Source organism: Penicillium alfredii, assembly GCF_028826965.1.
Source record: "Penicillium alfredii strain IBT 34128 chromosome Unknown utg000009l_segment0_segment0, whole genome shotgun sequence".
Taxonomy (NCBI): Eukaryota; Fungi; Ascomycota; class Eurotiomycetes; order Eurotiales; family Aspergillaceae; genus Penicillium; species Penicillium alfredii.
In genome coordinates this window covers 113,149-128,678 of record NW_026622706.1, presented here as the reverse complement: position 1 = coordinate 128,678, position 15,530 = coordinate 113,149, and the positions used below count along the sequence as shown (strand labels likewise).

The 15,530-nt window shown below is 51.7% G+C and overlaps 6 protein-coding genes across 6 annotated transcripts; 1 reads left to right on the top strand and 5 right to left on the bottom strand.

The window, feature by feature from the left end:
- Positions 1-30: 30 nt before the first annotated feature.
- On the top strand, positions 31-1,989 carry NUU61_005956 (MDR family MFS transporter; the record flags this gene model as incomplete). Its single annotated transcript, XM_056656484.1, has 6 exons — positions 31-202; positions 259-570; positions 623-1,146; positions 1,200-1,521; positions 1,586-1,728; positions 1,804-1,989. The coding sequence occupies 6 exons, from the start codon at positions 31-33 to the stop codon at positions 1,987-1,989; spliced, it is 1,659 nt and encodes a 552-aa protein (XP_056509284.1).
- Positions 1,990-2,474: 485 nt separating this feature from the next.
- NUU61_005955 (alpha-L-arabinofuranosidase A) lies at positions 2,475-4,733 on the bottom strand (the record flags this gene model as incomplete). Its single annotated transcript, XM_056656483.1, has 9 exons — positions 2,475-2,825; positions 2,882-2,953; positions 3,036-3,187; positions 3,247-3,523; positions 3,578-3,645; positions 3,699-3,771; positions 3,949-4,065; positions 4,112-4,564; positions 4,614-4,733. The coding sequence occupies 9 exons, from the start codon at positions 4,731-4,733 to the stop codon at positions 2,475-2,477; spliced, it is 1,683 nt and encodes a 560-aa protein (XP_056509283.1).
- A 584-nt stretch (positions 4,734-5,317) lies between these two features.
- Positions 5,318-8,380, bottom strand: NUU61_005954 (uncharacterized protein; the record flags this gene model as incomplete). Its single annotated transcript, XM_056656482.1, has 3 exons — positions 5,318-7,402; positions 7,461-7,495; positions 7,570-8,380. 3 exons carry the CDS (start codon positions 8,378-8,380, stop codon positions 5,318-5,320), a joined length of 2,931 nt encoding a protein of 976 aa, XP_056509282.1.
- A 1,079-nt stretch (positions 8,381-9,459) lies between these two features.
- NUU61_005953 (uncharacterized protein) lies at positions 9,460-9,853 on the bottom strand (the record flags this gene model as incomplete). The annotated part of the gene is made up of 2 exons (XM_056656481.1): positions 9,460-9,679; positions 9,816-9,853. The coding sequence occupies 2 exons, from the start codon at positions 9,851-9,853 to the stop codon at positions 9,460-9,462; spliced, it is 258 nt and encodes an 85-aa protein (XP_056509281.1).
- Positions 9,854-11,231: 1,378 nt separating this feature from the next.
- On the bottom strand, positions 11,232-13,180 carry NUU61_005952 (uncharacterized protein; the record flags this gene model as incomplete). The annotated part of the gene is made up of 2 exons (XM_056656480.1): positions 11,232-12,782; positions 12,920-13,180. The coding sequence occupies 2 exons, from the start codon at positions 13,178-13,180 to the stop codon at positions 11,232-11,234; spliced, it is 1,812 nt and encodes a 603-aa protein (XP_056509280.1).
- Positions 13,181-14,153: 973 nt separating this feature from the next.
- On the bottom strand, positions 14,154-14,449 carry NUU61_005951 (uncharacterized protein; the record flags this gene model as incomplete). Its single annotated transcript, XM_056656479.1, has 2 exons — positions 14,154-14,374; positions 14,413-14,449. The coding sequence occupies 2 exons, from the start codon at positions 14,447-14,449 to the stop codon at positions 14,154-14,156; spliced, it is 258 nt and encodes an 85-aa protein (XP_056509279.1).
- Positions 14,450-15,530: the final 1,081 nt, after the last annotated feature.

Sequence of the window (15,530 nt, the reverse complement as noted above, 5' to 3'; positions counted from 1 at the left end):
GTCTGAAGTCTGTCACATACATCCCCCGCCATGGCATCGCATGAGGCTCAGCCCCCAACAGGAATTGTAGATGCACGCACCGAGACTCAGGTCGAGTCTTCATCGGCCAGATCATTTCCTGCCGAGGAGCAGCCGTTATTACAGCTCGATCCAAGTCCTCCCACGTGGAGCCCACCCCGGGGGTTCTTCTGGATCCAAGTTGGTGCGTGTTCAAATGTAAGATGTGCTTGTGCGGAGAGTTGATCCATGGAATTGCAGCGATTATGTCCAATGTATTTCTCGGTGGCTTCGATGGGACAATCACAGCGTCGACATATGCCATAATCAGTTCTGAATTCAATGCTGCCAACACTGCTTCGTGGTTGACCACATCCTACTTGATCACCAGCACTGCCTTCCAGCCGCTGTACGGCCGTTTCTCAGATTTGCTCGGTCGTCGCGGCTGTTTCTTCACAGCGACTCTTGCCTTTATGAGTGGCTGCTTAGGCTGTGCTGTGGCCCGGGATGTAGTCTTCCTCAATATCATGCGCGCGCTAACTGGCATCGGAGGCGGAGGTTTGATGACCATGGGTAAGAAATTTTGCTATTGCAAAAGAGAAACATATCACTCATATCATACCAGCAACCATTATCAACTCTGACCTTATCCCCTTCCGCCAGCGTGGCATGTACCAGGCGATTCAGAATGTCTCCAACGGCTTCGGTGCTATCTGCGGTGCCTCATTCGGCGGGTCGATCGTAGACTCAATCGGATGGCGCTGGTGTTTCCTGCTGCAGGTCCCGGTCTCTCTGCTAGCTCTTGTGATGGGTTATTTTGTTCTGCAATTCCCAGCAGACGACCACGAGCAGTCGCCGGATGAACCGTCTCAGGGCATTTGGCATCGCATTGATCTTTTGGGTGCTTGTCTTCTGATTCTGGCGCTGTCCAGCCAGCTAGTTGGTTTGAGTCTGGGTGGGAATGAGCTGCCTTGGTCGAGTCCCTGGGTGATTTCGCCTTTGGTCGCCAGTGTGGTCTTCCTAGCAGCCTTCATCGCCGTTGAGGCAAACACCTCTGCTGCTCCTTTGATTCCCCTGAAGATGCTCCGTGGTGTTCTTCCTGTGTCGACGCAAATTGCCAATGTCTGTGTGGGAATGACTGCGTACGCAGTAAGTCGATATTCTCGAGTTGGTTGGCGCTGCGGCTGATTCAATTGCCATAGTACCTCTTTACTCTTCCGCTTCTGTTTCAGGTCATTCTGCTCGACACGCCTAGCAAAGCGGGAGCTCGTCTGGCAATCCCATGCTTGGCCACTCCCCTGGGTGGCCTCATCTCCGGCATCGTCATGTCGCGTTGGGGCAAGCTCGCCTATCTTGTGCGGACGGGTGCTGCGCTGATGTGTATTGGGAATTTTCTGGTTATGCTCCTGCAATTCAACGATACCGAATGGAAGTACTTTGCCTACGTGATCCCTGCCAACCTCGGGCAAGGGATCGTCTACCCGGGTATTCTGTTCACGTTCCTCGCAGCGTTCGATCATGCCGGTACGCCATTTCTTCCTGTTCTTCCAGTGAACCACTACTAACAATATCTTTTGCCAATGCACAGACCATGCAGTGTCCGCCTCGATCGTCTATCTCATCCGCTCGCTCGGAACCGTTTGGGGCGTTGCCGTCACTTCTACCATCGTGCAGAACACTTTGAGCTCGGGCCTCGCAGAGGCCTTGAGTGGAATACCAGACAAATGGAAAGTACATTCCCTGATGAATTGTACTTTGATGGGGCCCCCGAGCAACCCATGCTGATCACTTGGAATTTTGTTTTAGGTCATCGATGAGATTCGGCACTCCGTCTCCGCGATCCATGATCTGTCCCCAGATGTGCAGATGGCCGCACGATTGGTGTACTATCGGGGCATCCGATTGTCGTTCGCGGCCTCCACGTCATTTGGCTTCGTCGCAACGGTTGCCGCATTTTTCACTCGCGGAAAGGGGCTGGAACGAGGACATTAACGACGCTCGGGCTCTACGACGACTCGGTGGCGGGAGAGTAATCTGTCGATCGCCTCGATGTTAAATCCCTGCCTCCGCTGTCTCGCTAGGTCAGTGTGTAGCCCCTAACGGCGGGGCCAAAATGGAGAAAGAATGCCTCTTTCAACTTCCATATTAGCGAGGTGAAGGTGGATCGCACAGTGGACCGCGTTGACAAAACTTGGGAGAATGCAGATCATTCACTTTGCTGAAAGGGTTGGTGATATTTGGGAGGACTTGGCTGTCAGTCTGTGATTTTATATAGTTTCTATAGACTTTTCAAATCTCGAGTCATCAATTTTTTTTTTTTTTTTTTTTTTTTTTCCCCTTTTGTTTAAACTATATTCTCCAAGAAGAACTTGGATGGGTTTGTCATTCATTCAGACTTCCAGAGCACCAATACAAGTCTATTTGACTTGAGGGCGCGCGAACACCTCCCATGTGGCCACTCAATCAAATCGGACAATTCAAACATCCGTCTTCAGCACCACAACACTCAGGTTGGGCAGCTTGAAGCTAAGCACACCCTTCTTTCCAGCCTTGATCCGGGTTGTCTGGCTGTGAACCAAGTTGGGACCGCCCACCTCATTCATGGAATAGGCATCCGGCGCCGTCAGCACAGTCAACTTCGCCGTTGAACCACGGCCGACGCCCTCAAAAGACAGCGAGACAGGGACATCGGCTGTGCTGTTGTAGACGGCAGTTTTGAATATGTGCGAGCTAGTTTGGTTGTCGTGACCAGCGACATAGTACAGTGGACCGAAGGCATCAGGGGAAGTTGCTGGAAGGGTATTGGTGAGGTGGTTGTGATTGAAGAGCTGGTTGATGATGAATATGAGATTTAACCATTTGAACAAAAGCAATGGGTACTTACGCTGTAAACATGCCAACTGGTCGAGCGCACTGTCTGGTCTGGGTCGGCGTTGAAAGACAGCATGGTTGGGGACTATTGGTATTTGTCCAGGTTCATCAAAAAGGGAGCCTGCTGCTGCGTTAGTATTTTTGGAGAAGTATCTCGCGTCACTTACATAGGTCGCCCCGATGATCTTGTCTGCATTTCGCTCGGCACCCAGAAAGACAGCTTTGGCAACAGACCCGATCCACCACGGATATAGAGAGAAGTCAATGCTGCTCCAGTCGACGCCAACGCCGTTGTTATACTCGGTCGCAGCGATCTCACCTATTATTATCACCATCAGTCAACTGCAGAACACTCGTTGATCCCCGGTGTCAACTTACCAAGCAGAATCGGATGCTCGGGAGAGAAGCTATCGAACATGTCGAATTTGGTGATAAAGTTGTCTGGAATATCATACAAATGATAATCACCGCCCGCCTTGCCCGGGATAGTCATGTCAATAGTTGAGGCCAGGACTTGGATGTCCGGGTATTTGGCCGTGATGGCGTTGTAGAATGCCGAGAACCGGTATGCTTTGTATGTGCTAAGTCCGTTGTTGAGGTTATCCTCATTGCCAACCTCCACATATCGGATTTTCCACGGCTCTGGGTATCCGATCTCTGCTCGTACAGAGCCAGTCAAGAATTCTAGTCCATCTAGTGCATCCTATACGTAGGAATCGAGGTCGGCTTCAGGAACAACATCGCCATTCACGGCGAGCCCAGCCCACACGCCGAGGACTGGACAGAGTCGCTGTCAGCTGGAATCTCATTATAATAGAGAATGCACTCACTTGGCTCCATCTCAAGGTCGTCACACCATTCCATGTACTCGACTAAACCTAACCGAAGAGTTTTCTGGTAGCTCTATGTCGTGGCGTGTCCTGGTCGGTCTTTAGGGGGCCCAGTGGTCTCGTTCCATTCTAACGACAGTCAATTGTGTCTCCCTCAAGGTTGTTGCCCCCGGGGAAGCGCAAGAGTTTCTGATGGGGTCGTTAGAAACCGGGAGATATATAGCATCACAATGGCAGATCAAAAACTCACAGGGCCAAGATCTTTCAAAGCTTGCATTAAATCCTTTCGCATTCCGTTGGGACGATCATTCCATGTTGGCGGGAATAGACTAATTAAGTTGAAGTGGAGCGAGCTATCCGATGTTTTCTAGAAAGAATGAGTATTTTCAGTTATCTTATAGTTTCGTACTGACCGAAGCATCGAAGGTGAGTGAAAACGTGTTGATTGTATCCGAAGCAGCTTTGGTTGGGCTGAGAACAAATTTATGCTGCACCCAGTCGTCGACAACACTCTTTGAGCGCGCTTTGACGCTAGCGAGGGTCTTTTCGCTAGTCGCTGACTTGAGAGATGCCGTGAACTCTCCCTTGTACGCGCCCTTGACGTAAAACGATCTACTATACTTCTGGGGCCGTATATCAATTCCCCAGAAACCCTCGTTGCTCAGACCAACGGTGCGGTTTCCTTTTACCTTGGCCGAGGTTGGAAGAGCAGAGGAAAGTGGGCTGCTAAGGCTCTGAAGGGACAGCGATGAGTCGCCTACAGCCGACCACGTATCCAGTGACGATGGATACTTGGCGCTACCTTGGAATGCTCTGTTTCGGATTGATTCTGCGTAGAGGCCTCCTTTACCGCAGTGGTTGATTCTCTAGAAATGATTTTAGATATTTACCTCGCAGTCTAATGATATTATATACCTCTTCCATCGCACCATACTGCAGTCCACTTGTCACATTGCCGCCGGATTTTGCAACAGAAATCTGGACAGCTGTGCTGTATGATGCCAACAGTGGCAAGAGGATATACTGAGGTATCATAGTGCGTGTGAAGCAAGACCAGCTATCCTGATCTGTAGATCTTTCTTAAAGACCCCGCTAATATGAGCCCATGGGCAGACCTCGACAACATTTATATCTTTCTGCTACAGGCAATGATCTGTCTCTGAGTGGCATTGGCCAGCCCTCTTGGTGACTCGACCTAACGTAGATCCATCCAACACACTCCTATTATAACTTGACTCCACCCCTGGCTTTTTACACTCGAGATTCTCAGAACTGAATTCAGATGCAAAGTCCTCCCCTACGCGCTTTGGCTGATGGCAGCCCGTATATGGCATCCGGTGGTGAGTCCATTACGCTTTTGAATGCCTCTTCAACTTCACAAACCAACGAGTCATCTGAGATTCGACGCCGAAACCAAAAGAGTCCCCCATAACATCTGACTCGCGGCCAGAGCTTACGGCGGTCCATAATCGACCTTGCCTGACGCGCATAATCCATTCGATCAACGTATCGTCGCCAGAAGGGCCTGCCAGAGGAGGAAATTAGTAAATGTTTATTTTCATTCTCCGTCGGCAGGCTTCTCAATGTTCAAAGGGATCGACAACTTCGAAACTCAAGACTCACTTGTGTTGCCATTCCTCCAAATAGTGAAGTGCTTCTTTGGTTAACACGCTGTCCGGGCCAAACACGCGTTCATACAGCTGAGCACACTCGGCTATCAATGCAACCGCTTCTGCATCTCGCCCCTGACTTTGCTGAAGAGAGGCTAGATAGAACATGACACCCATTGTGGCCGGGTGCTCCGGCCCCAGGAGTCTTCTGTCTCGTTCCACAGCTTGAATGGTCATTTTCTCTGCATCCTTCCACCGGCCCTGTCGCGCGTATATGGACGCAAGTAACGCCTCACTTGACACGGTATCAGGATGCTCGGGCCCACACATCTTTTTAACCATAGCCGCACTCTGCATACACAGCCTCGCTGCTAACGGGAGTCGACCCTGGGCTAAGTAAGTTGACACCATGGTATTAATAGATGCCAATGTGCAGCATGCCATCGGTCCAAACAGCTTGAGTTGTCCTCTGATGGTAAAGTTAGATAGCCATTCCGCAATATTTTGGTTTCCCAAACGACAGTGAATCGCGGCCAGATAAGACATGCTACTGAAGATATCAGTATGGTCACTCTCAAGTACTTTGACCTGACTGCGTAAAGTTTCCGTCAGTATATCTTTGGCCTCTTCCACGCGACCGTGCAACTGATAAAGATGCGCTAAGAAGCACAAACAGTTGAGTAATTCGGGATGATCAGTGCCTTTGGCCTTCTCAGTCTGTTTGATCAACTGGAGGGTAACTTTCTCCGCCTCCTTTAACCTTCCATCCTGTTTCAAAGCAGTGGATGCTTGGACCATTATTCTGCATCTCGTCGTTGTGTATCCGTCCGAGGATGTTGCGTCAAGAATGACAAATGTGTGAGGTAAATACGCTTGCCATATACCGCGATAATATATATCGCTCATGGGAAACTTCTCATACAGTTGCTGGAGTACGTTCTGCTCCCATTGATGCAAGGTTGCATTCGAACGTAGAGAGTTTCGCATTGCGAGATGAACAAGACGATGTAGATCAAGAGACTGACGATCGGACCGGAGACGTATGAATGAATAAGCTTGCAGAACGCCTATTGCTTTTTCCTGTTGGACTGGGCTTGGGGATGGGAGGAGAGATATCGGGATATTTCGGAAATCAATGCACGCCATAAATGACAAATACTCCGCAGCAAGCGGGTGTTGCTTCTGGATATGGGCGAATGAGGTCAGCCAGGTAGTCGCTATAGGGTTTCTGCTGCTCCTGTATCTGCCCTTGTCTTCGAACTCTTCACTTAAGAGATCGATGACATCTTGCTCCTGTCCATCAAGTAAGGATATGTAGCTTGAAATGTCCGTGTCATTTTCGTTGATGAAAGCTGCGGCCTGTGCAATGGCAAGTGGGAGGTAGGTTAGACGTTGCAGGAGTTTCCTTGTGCTTGGCTGGTCGATCAACAGATCCTTGTTGACTAATGAATTTCGCAGTACATCCGTTGCACTTGATTCCTCCATTTCAGGTATCTCGATGACGTGGGTCTGGGCCAGATAACGTGCGACCTTGAGACTTCTCGTGGTGAACAGAGTGGCTCCCAATGAGGTCTGTGGCAGCGAGTCCCGAGACAAACCGGGTAGAGCTGGATCACTCGTATCTTGATTCCACGTGTCGATGTCATCGGAGTTGTCGAAGATGAGAAGCCAACGGCCAGTGTCCCATTGTTCGAGCCGTGTCTTAACCAGCTTTGTCACATCATCCTTCTCTTGGTCAAAACCTTGTATATCCAGTTGATCTGCAATTCTCAAATATGCCTGCTGGATGCTTTCACGACTCATCGCAGGAACCCAGAAAACTGAGCAGTCGGTGAACTGTTCCCGTATTTGATACGCCAATTCGATCGCGATTTGGGTTTTGCCTACACCACCGAGGCCATATATCGCCCTTCTTGGCGCCGATTCGAGGTTGAAAAATCCTTTTTTAACTTCCTCAAAGGTGTCCCGGTTGACATAACACGGATTTCGCTCGAAAGGAACCATCCAGCGAGGGGGTCGGGGGCACAAGAACGGGTTTCGCTGTGCTTTGAGATTTTTTTGGCTTTGCAGACGAATGGAGCGTATAGTGAACTCCTGCATATTGTTAATTATTGTGTTTCATGCGGCATATCAGAAGGAACTTTGAGCTCACCTGTACGCTAGCCGCAAAATCGAGGCTAGTATTTCCTGTGTTAGGTTAGCCAGGGCCGAAGACGCCGACAGCTAGTCAGTGTGGGTGAGAATTTCCGGAGTATAGATACCTTGTTTTGCAGCGAGATTCTGGATGCATTCCTGGATCTGAGCCTTTTGCCTCGGGTGATGGAGGTATCCCTGAGTTGCCGTCTCGATCAGGCTCCGTTTCTGATAATCAGACATTCGAACATCTTGCATTCCCTGCTCGACATTGAAGCGGAAGCACCGTCCTTCCTTACATTCCTTCCTCCAACGAGCCATGAATTTTCTCTCGGCGCCTTCTGGTTTCGTTGCCATTCTGACCAGGGTTTTCGACAGAAACTTGATGATGTTGTCATCTATGGCGCGTTTGCCGGCATTTCCTGTACCAATTGACAGGAGACATTTGACCAGTACCCTGAGATTGCCGTTTGAAGGACACCATATATCGCAGGCCTCTTCTTCCATTTCATCGATGGGGTTATTGGCTCCAAATGCGCCATCGACGAATTGCCGGTCTCCAAGAAACACCGGCTCAAAGTACCCAGTGGCCGCCGAAGTTGCCAGTGCAGCCTCGCAAATCGTCGGAGTGGGCGTGTTTTCATCTGGGGCACCATAGCTTCGTAGGCGCGTAATTTCCAAAGTCTCTTTAGCCGTGGCACAGACAAAGACCCGGCAGCGACGAACTTCCCCATCATTCAAAAGGTCCTGCGGCGATGCACCGCCGCGAATAATGACTTCTTCTATGGTGGTTCGCAGCTTGTTGGAGTCGTACTGTGCCTGGATATTTCCCGCCCAGTCGAAAGGCAGGTTGCTGGCCTTCTCGCTGAATACGGACTTCATCAGTTGACGATAAGTGTCAATGCATTCGTCAACGTCCATCTCCAATCTTCCCAGCATGATTGCAATAAGCCTGGTGTTGTTTCGAGAAAATCAGTATTCAATCCTGGTTCTCTAAATCTCAGACTTACCCCCCAGTACTAGTTCCAGCGATTAGATCGAAGATATCGCATGGCTTGAGAGGCTGCCTGTTCCCGCGCTCAGAGTTGACTAGTGTCATGATACATTTCAAGATGTACAGACTCGATAGTCCTCTCACTCCCCCTCCATCAAGAGACAAAAGGCACAGCCCATGGCGGTCGACAGGGTTTGGTCCCAGGTGTTCAGCGAACATCGGCACAATCCTAGGCCATGGGCCTATTGACAATGATTCCCAAAACCAAGACTTGCCAGGAGTCGCAAGAGCCTGTGGTCACGCCAATTGAAAGGTCAAATTAATTTTGAAGGGGCAATTTTGACAGGGGAATGTGGGGGGGATTGGGTGCATTTTGAAATAAAGTACATAGCCCCCGAGACACAGCCACCGAGTTGTTTCAGATGAGATGGGCGCTTAAGTGTCGAGGAGAGCCGATCCGCCTAAGAGAACAAAGATGGGTTGGCAAGCAGGGAACAGGGCACGAATGGTGAGGTCAATTGATGCGGATCATTGCTTGACAATTCCAGTGTTGAAGTTGGTCGATCAACAAGAACATGCGGGAATTGAACTTGGATGGGGGGCGGGGGGGTTCTTCCGTCTACCATGTATGCCGGCTACAGATCGGGATGAAAGTCTCGAATCCACAAAGGCAATTTGGAGTTAATTTTAGAACCAATATCAAGACCAGTTAAGGTGATGCGCAAGCTAGAAAAGCTTGAGAATTGGGATCCAGTGGACAATCGTGAAATAACTCTAGAGATAAGAACAGATCGTGCCGGGTCAATCTCCAGACGCAACCGAGTATCTCCAGAGCACCCAACGCCGTAAATGAAAGATGGAACAGGGGTCATTGAAAGTGAACTTTAACACATTTCGCAGCACTCGATGCACTCAGCGCAGCACTCACATCCCTCCTCACACACGAAACAACAGCAGAGAGTTGCCAAGCTAAATATAGGTATTGTGTTAGAGATGTACATGAGTTCGATACTGGGATTATGACTTACCAACCAGCGAGACATCCCTTGTCGCTGCCACTGCCCTTCTGCTGTTGCTGGTATTGTTGATTGTGATGTTGCTGCTCCTGCTGGTAATAGGGTTGAGCACCAGGCGGAGAGACATAGCCCTGGGGATTAGGAGGGTAGTTTTGGGCAGGATATCCTGGCTGCTGATATCCTGGCTGCGGATAGCCCTGTTGGGGGTAGGCTGCCTGGGGCGGATATCTGGGACAATTCCGAAAGTCAGAACCCCAAAACAAGAATAGACGGTAACAGCGGCAGGTTTAACAAGGGATGGACCAAAAGGGATGAACTCCCGTTACGGAAATCACTGGACACGGTCTTGAAAGGAGCGACTTACTCGGGTGCGCCGCCGCCGTAGTAACCCTGGCTAGCCATAGCGACAATAAAGCGTCTAAAAGTAAAGAAACACGAATCAGCAACGCGATCACAACCAACACGACGATCACTCCCAGCGCGTCGACGTGATGAAGCCTGAAAATAACATCGGAAACACGCCACGGCGGCTAAGGAGCCACATACCTGGGAGGAAGAAGAGAGGATGAGGATTAGACGACAGAAACAAGGGCTCTGAAACGAGGCGACGAGGGGTTAAGCGAGCGGCAAGGGAAGTTAAAGATTCGAAAAGAAAAGAGGAGAGACGACGTGAAGAAGACGAGGTGAAGAAAGTCCAGAAAAGAAAGAGGAGAAAGGAGGAGCGGAGCTCTGCCTAAACCCTAAGGGAAAAAGAAAAGAAAAAAAAAAAAAGGTTGGGTACTTGGGAGGTACATCACTTGGCTCGGCTGGCTGCTACTCTTGGCTTGGCTCAACGCAGGGCTGAGGTACCCGGCTGGTACCGGTTGTTGTCCCCCTTGTATTTTCTTATTTTCTTGTAATCCGTGGTTCTCTTTCTTCTCTTCTTCGTCCCACGGCCCTGGATTGTTGTGGTTTTCTTATTGTCTGCCCATGCAACCCCCTTCTTTCCTCTCTAGGTACCCTCCATATTCCTCTCTTTTGCGGCCTATTCAGCTTGGGCAGGTGGCAATACACCGGGATGTATCTCAGCCACATCCAGCCCTATCACCCTCCGACTCAGTCAGCCACAAAGGCATCTCCACTGGTCCCCGAACTATTGGATATCTGGCCAGCCACTGACCCTCTCTACACTCTCCACCGACGATGCTGGGCCACTCACAATCCCGCCCATCGAAGCGACCGCGTCCTTCCGGAAGATCGGCCTGCCATTTTCACCGCCTGTATTGTTGCTGCCTGGGGAGAGGAAAGGGGGTACCGGGCACTGGGGGGGCCGATCGGCCCACCACCGCCAACCCAAGTACCAGTAACTTTCTCCCCGGGGTCTCTCCCCTACGAGTACAAATACCAGCATACAACGCTGTGCCACCGTCGATTAAGCACATGAAATTCCTCTGTGGTCATGATTATTTACATCGCGGAGTGAATCCCCGCATTTCGTGTCTCGTGCCATTTTGCCGACCTTCTTGATCGGGGCCCATGCGAAGTCATCCACTGCAGCCCATAAAAAAAGGTTCAGCCAAAACCCCCGCGGAGAATGAAGCCAAAATATGTCGACAAAAAAAAAATAAAAATAAAAAGCACAAGAAGAAAAAAGAAGAAAAAGAACTAACCCCCAGACAAGCTAACCCAGCATGAATCACGTGGTCATAAAGTACAAGAATCAAAACCCAGCATATTAGAGCCAGCCTATGGGAAACTATCCAATATACGAGAACACATAAGAAGACAAAACTACAATCGCTCACATGACATATGACTCGAGCTCCGACGGCAACGGTGGCTGGGAGTCGAGGTAGAACGGCGCATCCAGCGACGGATCAAGACCAAGCGATGTCGCAGGGAATGGGTCGTATCCGTGCATCAAGATCGACTCCATGCCGACGGATGCAGTGCCATCGGACAGTCCGGTGCACGGAACGGCATCGGTGTCGAGATTGGGATGGCTGTCGTCGGCCAGGGCGTCCGAGTCACGGCGGTTCACGGCGTTATCGTCGGCAACCTCCTCGGTCTGGACCATCCAGTGCTTGAGGACCTCCATTGGCGGGTGGTTGCCGCCACCTTTACCACCGCGCTTCTCACTATCCTTGCCGCGACCGCCGCGGCCGCGCTGGCAAGGATTGAAATGCGTTCGGCGCAGGTGGGCGGCGGCGTTGTAATTGGCGCCGTACCGCTTGCCGTTGCGACACGCCTTGCAGTTGGCCAGGAAGCTCTTGTCGGGCGAAATGTCGACGCACACCCACACCTTGCGAACGGTCGCATGGACGCGCTCGATGTGCCGGCGAAGTTCATGCTCACCGTGGAAGCCATCCGACTGATCGTTGCACAGGTGGCAATATGTCTTCTGTCGCGGTGGCCGGTGTACCGAGGCTTTGGGGATGGCGGTGACCTCCTTTGCAGTCCCATCGGCCGATGAGATCATCCGGACCATCTTGTGCTGGTCTGTTGAGTCGCGCTGCGGTGAGTCGTCGTGTGACTCTCGCTTGGGCGCGATGGGCCGGGTGCCCTGGGCGATCTGCTCTTGGGTGCGTCGAGCGGCACGCGAAGGCTGCGAGTCTTCGGAGCTGCTACTGTCGATAGACTTGGACGGTTCCACCTTCGCGGCATTGGCGGAGGCGGGGGCGCTGGACCCGGGGAGATGGAAAGAAGTGGTGGGAGGAGCGGAAGTGGAGAATGCAGAGGGGTGTGGGAAAGAGAAGGATGCGGGATCTAGGTCAGGATACGCGGAAGAAGGGAAGGGGTCATGGTACAAAAGACCGGCGGTGGACGTGGGCACCAACTCCGGTGGGATGGAATAGATCGGGTCCAAATCCGCCTGCGGTCCCGACGAGTCGAACCGAAACATGTCGAAGCCGCCACACAGTGATTCGGTCGTCGAGCTGCGCGTCATCTCCACAGCCGTTGCGGGGGATGGATCAGCCAGGGAGGTCCGGTCTGTGTCTTCGAGCGGTGACGGTCCGGTCGATCGATATGCAGCGAGCCCGGCAGCCAGGACGGAGCCATAGGGAGGGCCGCGTGAGTCATCCAAATATTGCTTTGCGTATTCGGACGGCGAGTACTCGTCGACGTGGTCAAGGCGGCGCAGTGTCCGAGAAGGCCCGAAGGATTGGCGTTTCCCCACGGTTCCCCCAGCCGGATGCCGATGGGCGACGGGGATCTGCTGGCTCTGAGAGCGGACCATGGCTGTGTGCCGGTAGGACCCCTGTCCCGCGACGGATGCACCCTTCCGGGCCATGTCGGGGGAGGAGGCATGCGACAGGTCGCGCATCAGGTCGGTCACCGGGAGGTCCGGGGTCTGCCAATTGTCAATCCAGGGGTTTGGCGGGCAAGGGAGACAAGAGACACAAGGAGTTTGTTTTGTTCAGGAGAGCGGAGGGACGGGATGGGTTCAGACGCAGAGAAGGCGGGAGCAAGAGACCAAGGTCAACATACGGTGGCTCTCCGTTTCGCCCGGGGAAGACCAGAACCAGGGGATGGTAACGTCCGCGGAGTCGCATCCTGCCGAGTCCGTTTCCCCGAATTTCCAGAGGGCAGATAGTCGTGGGCCCGGGCTGGGATGAACTGGCTGAGACGTTGACTCCAGAGTTGATGGCGCTGAGGTTCCGGGAGGTGGGAGTGCTGAACCAAAAATGCATCACGGTATCCGGAGATGGCCCTCGTGAATAGTTCGTCGTCGGCCGAATTGACAGTCATGGTGGGGGATTTGTCCTCGCAATGGCCGGGGACCTGTTTATCAGTATACAACAGGCGGAAGATGAAGGAGCAAAACACCGAAAAAAAGAGAGAGAACAAGGGTAAATAAATGTCTGCACGTTCAGTTAGATTTATTCTCGAGAAATACACGCGGGAACGTACGCAGAAGAGTAAGAAAATAAAAAAACCCCGATCGTCTCACGATGGATCTGCGGTGAAGGACGTATAGCAGGGGGGAGATGGACGGTCACCAACTAGATATAAGTGTGGAGCGAACGGTTGGGCAGAAGAGAGAGAAAAGAGAAGAGAAGAGAAGAGGAGAAAAGAATAAACTGGAGAAGAGTGAATCTCCACAAAAGAGAAAGAGACAGACTTAGGAAAGTCTGCTATACTCCCGCATCAGCACGCGGTCTGGAACTTCCATGGATTTCATGGATTTCATGACTTTCATGAATAATATAATTCACGCCTTTTTACGAAAAGTGAGGCAGCGAACCGGATCGCCCCGACGGGGTCCCCGAGGGCCCAATGCAGGTGACGGGCACGGGGGAAGGGTGCGCCTACAGCGGGTGCCCGAAAGGTACTTCTCCCTCTGTCTCTTAGGGGGCGCACTGCCCATGAGACTTACCCTCCTCCACCCCCCCCGTCCACGGGTTATGAGAGGGCCCATCGGGCTCAGATCGGGCGCCTCCGCGACTGCCACGTCGAAAATGCAGCTCATTTGATGCGCCCAATGCCCGACGTGTACGAACGACTTTCTCCCAGCTTTCTTTTCCCGCTCTGACACTCGGGGGATCTGCTAATAGGTTCCCACTGGTCTGGAGACACTAGCGAACACCGGACTGCTGATAGTCATCGCTCTCCAGATGATCCACTATTGATGTTATGGACATCATGGACCGTCTCATGATGATTGCATATGGGATCAGATTATTCTTTGGTCGTGTTTCATCACCACTCAGGAACTCTGGCTTCATAGGCCAGGAGTGAGCGAAAACACTGTCGCGCGACTCGACTTGACCCAACATGCGGTGTCGATCATTGCCCCCAAAAATGACCCACGGCGATCCTTGAGATACGACGGAAAATGAGCAATCTCAACAAGCATGGAATTCTCTTGGGCGTCATCTGGGACCTCGGTCGAGACCTGTCGAATCGGGAATGCCATGGGCTTCAACCCAAGACTAATCTGATCTATGAGGGTCTGAGAGCTGCAGCCATTCGACACTCACCGTCTCTCTGGGGATGATCCCTCACTTGCCCATACATTGGCTTGTGTCACTTGATGAGCTGAATCTCTGCAAGTATATTTTCTGGAACGCCTATTGTTTGAATTCTGGCGTGGCTGGACGGGTTTCAGTTGTGTAGTCATACTATATATCTTATCTGGATATAGTTACTTCGACATTCAAGACTTGACCCTCGATTTTCTCTGCTACTATTCACATTCTCGAGAAAAACGTCTGTGGTTAGATATCTGCACCATAACCAAAATGCCCAACCCTTGACACAAGTCTCGCCTCTTACCTCTGACTACTGCTTCCCGAAATCCCATCCCTGACCCTCGATCTCAATGCCGAGTCCTCTTCCGGGGCTCGAGCATATCCAATGAGACCAGGCTTATTCCGGTATTCTTTGTAATGCCTACAGCCACGCGTCTGCCATCCCCTGCGCTTGAAGGCGCAATGCAAGCCACACACCCCAAACACCCGTATCATGGGACACAGCCGCCTAGCTTCTAACTGGGTCTTTAGACGCTTTATCAGTTCAAACGGCAACGAGACCAAGACAGCTCTGGCCCATCTGGGTTTCCTGTATTCAGGGAATGCACGTGGTCTGGGGGTGTACGCCTCATGCGATATCCATGGGCTGGTTTCCAACCCTGCGAACTGGCCGGATCGAACGGCTGTGTGCTCTTTGGCTCTGTTAAAGTGCTTGCGCTTGTTCTTGGGGTTTCCCCACTCTCATTCTGACGGTGCCTCGGTGGAGATGAATACCTGACGTTGAGATAGTTCGTCGCCATCGGCTGTATAGGTACAGCCCGTCTTGACACCAAGGATTGATGGCGGTGGTAAGCAAAGTGCTGAAGTGCTGATCAACTCCCACAAAAGCCAGAATCAAGAGATCTGACTTTCTGTGTCTCTGACAGGAAATTGGCAAAACCAGTGACATGGACCCAATCATCTATCGGGCCGTCGAGTCCTTGGTCGGGCAGCGAGAACAGTCAATGCCGGCCATGACATCAAGGGACTGCACAGCTCCAACATCGGAAACTGACCGGTCCCAATGCTGATCCTGGCCATTTCCTGCTAGTTATTGCTTGTCCCAGCTCCTCTAGTGCACTTCCCAG